The 4,235-nt window shown below is 55.9% G+C and overlaps 1 protein-coding gene across 1 annotated transcript; it reads left to right on the top strand.

Moving 5' to 3' along the window:
* The first annotated feature begins 1,288 nt into the window (after window positions 1-1,288).
* FAM181B (family with sequence similarity 181 member B) lies at window positions 1,289-3,632 on the top strand. The gene has a single exon (XM_010598228.3). The coding sequence runs from the start codon at window positions 1,403-1,405 to the stop codon at window positions 2,675-2,677; it is 1,275 nt and encodes a 424-aa protein (XP_010596530.2). The 5' UTR covers window positions 1,289-1,402; the 3' UTR covers window positions 2,678-3,632.
* Window positions 3,633-4,235: the final 603 nt, after the last annotated feature.

The following is a 4,235-nucleotide window of genomic DNA, read 5'->3' as shown; positions in this document are numbered from 1 at the left end:
AAGTCACAGAGCTATTGAGCAGTGGAGCTAAAACCAGAACCCAAGTCATTTCTGAATCGACTTCCTTGCTGTACCATATTGCTCACTTTCTCCTAAACCAAGAGGATTGCCCAGGTGAAATCGGATCTAAATGAACTTCAAGATCATCCTTGAAATGCAACCGAAGTTCCAAAAGGATGACCTAAATCGCATGAGAAGAAAGGAAGAGTTTCCAAACCGTATTTTGTTCTAAGGTGCTGAGAGTTTTACGGATGGGTCAGTATAAGAGCCTCAGAGCCTTTCTCATTAGTTGGTTTAGTGGGAGCAACTCCTTTCTCCTTTGCCTCCTGCTGTCCATCTACTAACAAAAGTCAGGCCATGTGCTGGTCTCAATTCCCTATAACCTAATGGTTACTTCAAATGATCAAGGGGTAGAAGAAAGAACACCAGACTTGGGAGTCCTGCTGAAACTTAAGAGTCTAATACAACTTGAGGAAACATAAGTCTCTTTCCCTTATCTTATAGGTTAGGACACCAAGACCCAGACAGAACACAAGTTTTGTCAAAGGCTTAGAAATGGGTTTGGAGTCAAACTGGCCTGGGCAGCTCACTGAATCGCTCTGAGGCTCAGTTTCCTCATTTGTTAAGTGGTGATAAAACAAAACAAAATCAAACCCGTTGTTGTCCAGTCGATTCCAACTCATAGAGACCCTATAGGGCAGAGTAGAGCTGCCCCCATAGAGTTTCCAAGCAGCACTTGGTGGACTTGAACTACCGACCTTTTGGTTAGCAGCCATAGCTCTTAACCACCAGCCACCAGGGTTTCCTCAGTGGTGATAATAACGTGCTGCTGTGCAAGGATTACACGACGAGATGTTTGGACAGCACCTTGTACAAGCAACCGCCCCATAGCTGGTGGCTGGTAATATTACCAGAGCCGGGACTGAAACTCACGCCTCTAGCCTTTCGCCCTCTCTCAGCCCCAGGGAGAGCCTCTCGAGGCAGGGCAAGGTTGCGCGAGTGGAACAGGCCGTGGGCTGGGTTTCGAGCACCGGGGCCTGTCTTCCTCGTTCCTCGCTAGCCTGGAGAAGCGCCGCGGGGCGACGGGAAACGAAGGGGTTAAGGTGATGAAATACCAGAAAACCAGCAAAGCTTCCCCCTCCCCTCGGCCCACTCCCGACCCGACCGGCCAGGCTAAATAAGCCCCTCCCCTCCGGCCCCGGGGCGGTCGCCGCGAGCTCTTTCCCTCCGCCCCTCTCACAGGACCTAATGAGCTCCCCTGGGAGGCTGAGCGGCGAGCCCCGCACCGAGCGAGGAGGCTGCGCTGCGCGCGCCGCGCCGGGGCCGGAGCCGGGCCTGGGCCGCTGGGTGTGAGCCGGCCAGAGGTGCACGGACCGCGACCGGCCGCACGGGAGCGGCGACGATGGCCGTGCAGGCGGCGCTCCTCAGCCCGCACCCATTCGTCCCCTTCGGCTTCGCGGGTGCCCCGGACGGGCTGGGGGGCGCCTTCGGAGCCCTGGACAAGGGCTGCTGCTTCGAGGACGATGAGACCGGGGCGCCGGCGGGCGCGCAGCTGGCGGGAGCCGAGGGCGGGGACGTGCGCGAGGCCACTCGCGACCTGCTCAGCTTCATCGACTCGGCGTCCAGCAACATCAAATTGGCACTTGACAAGCCCGGCAAGTCCAAGCGGAAGGTGAACCACCGCAAGTACCTGCAGAAGCAGATCAAGCGCTGCAGCGGCCTCATGGGCGCCGCGCCCCCGGGCCCACCTTCCCCCGGCGCCGCAGACACTCCCGCCAAGCGCCCGCCCGCCGCCCCCAGCGCCCCGACCGTGGCCGCCCCGGCCCATGGCAAGGCTGCCCCCCGGCGGGAGGCGTCACAGGCCGCGGCGGCTGCGAGCCTGCAGAGCCGGAGCCTGGCCGCGCTCTTCGACTCGCTACGCCAGGTACCCGTGGGCGACGAGCCGGCTGGGGGCGCGGTGACCGCTCCCGCCGCTGGGATCTGCGGAACGGGCGCTGGGGGCACGGGAGGCGACGCGGCCGGCCCCACAGGGGGCGCGGTGGCCCCAGGCGCCAGGAAGGTCCCGCTGCGGGCTCGCAACCTGCCCCCGTCCTTCTTCACCGAGCCATCCCGGGCTGGCGGCGGTGGGTGCGGCCCGTCGGGGCCCGGCGTGAGCCTGGGCGACTTGGAGAAGGGCGCCGAGGCCGTGGAGTTCTTCGAGCTGCTGGGTCCCGACTACGGCGCTGGCACGGAAGCGGGCGTCTTGCTCGCTGCTGAGCCTCTCGATGTGTTCCCCGCTGGAGTCGCTGCCCTGCGGGGACCCTCGGAGCTGGAACCTGGCCTGTTTGAGCCGCCGCCGGCGATGGTGGGGAACCTGCTGTACCCTGAGCCCTGGAGCGCCCCCGGTCCTCCGACCAAGAAGACGCCCTTGGCTGCCGCCCGCGGCGGCTTGACCTTGAACGAGCCCTTGCGCCCCCTGTACCCCGCCGCCGCGGACTCCCCCGGAGGGGAGGATGTGCCTGGCCATTTAGCCTCTTTTGCCCCCTTCTTCCCAGACTGCGCCCTACCCCCGCCGCCGCCCCCCCAGGTGTCCTACGATTACAGCGCGGGGTACAGCCGCACGGCTTACTCGAGCCTTTGGAGACCGGACGGGGTTTGGGAAGAGGTGCCAGGGGAGGAGGGAGCGCACCGGGACTGACTGCGAAGTAGCCTTCACTCCCTTTAGAAACTGCTGTGGGTTGTGCCTGCCTTCGGGTCTCTCCTAAACCTAAAGAACGATAGGAAAATGCACGTGGAGACGAACCGGGATTAAAAAAAAAATTCAATTAACAAAAAATTTCAGGAAAAGAGACGAAGAGGAATTGGAGATTGTTTTAATCGCAACCCCAGGAAGTTTTTTTAAAAAAATTAAAAAGCCGTTGGTAGGTTCTTACTGCACCAGACATCAAGAAACCAAACGGAGTTTAGGGAATCGGGTGGGGATGGTAGAAGGGGCAAGAGGCGGCTTCTGTAGCCACCCAACCCTTCTCCAACTTTTCAGCAAAAGGTCAGTCTGAGTGCAGTGATTTTTAGTGTAATTGTCCCTTCCAAAACATGTCCTGGTACCTCCTCTTCCCTTTGAGTGCATTATGAATTAAAGCCTGTCTTGAAAAGAATGAAACAGAGGTATGTTGTTATTGATTTGAATGTTTTCTTAGAGGATGGTTTTCCTAGCTTTGCTAGGTGGGAGCGTTGAGCTGGAGTGGGGATTTAAGGCCTATGGTCCATTGCTGACCTTCCAGGTGCCAGGTATGGTTCTCTTCTCTAAGACTCTTTTTCTTAAATCCCACCTCCTGCCCCCTTCCTTCTTCCATCTTCCTGTCTCTTCACCAGTGCCTACTTTCCTCCATTTAATTTCATTGGTTTCTCCCATATTTTTTTCTGTAGGCCTTTCTCACAAATGTCTGATGCAGGAGGCTTAAATTTGCCTAATGTGGAGTCTATTTCTCTCCTTTGCTTTTCGCATTGTCTAACCACCTTGGGTGGGTGGGTAGGTGGGGACTGGGCAAATCATAACCTCTCTGTATCTGAATTTTCTCATCTGAGAGGGTGCGGATGGCAATAATCCTGGACTTCTCACTTTTTCACAGTTTGTTGGGTAGCTCAGAGGAGACATATAGAAAATGCCATGAGGCCACTGCAGTGCTTGACAAGGTTCTGCAGGTATGCAAATCTGTGTTCTCACACACACACACATATACATAAACACATGTACATATACATCCATGTTGTATGCCACTGAATCGATTCTTACTCATAGTGACCCTGTAGGACAGAGTAGAAGTGCCCCAAAGGGTTTTCTAGGCTGTAGCCTTTATGGGAACTGATAACCAGGTTTTTTTCTCCTGCAGAGCAGCTGGTAGGTTGGAACCACCAACCTTTCAGTTAGCAGCTGAGCGCTTAACCATTGTGCTTCCAGGGATATGCATACATACATACACACATATGTACATATATAGATGTTTTCTATATACGGAAGAGATTAGGATTGTGGGTTCCCAAATTCTTTTTTGCCCATCTGTTTTCCTGGTAACTGCCCTTTCCCTTACAAGCTGTGCATCCTCTTTATCCCATCTCTCCCCTCCCCACTTGGATTCTACCTTCCCGCTCCTCCTCATTCCCTATACCCATACTCTCCCATGGAGCAGAATGGTAAAGGCTATGAAGTTTCCACAGGAGTTTCTCTATTCTCTGAATAGCGGGTTCGATGAATGGAA

The sequence above is a fragment of the Loxodonta africana genome, chromosome 7, assembly GCF_030014295.1.
Source record: "Loxodonta africana isolate mLoxAfr1 chromosome 7, mLoxAfr1.hap2, whole genome shotgun sequence".
In the NCBI taxonomy this organism is placed as follows: Eukaryota; Metazoa; Chordata; class Mammalia; order Proboscidea; family Elephantidae; genus Loxodonta; species Loxodonta africana.
This window is presented reverse-complemented; position numbering and strand designations above follow the sequence as displayed.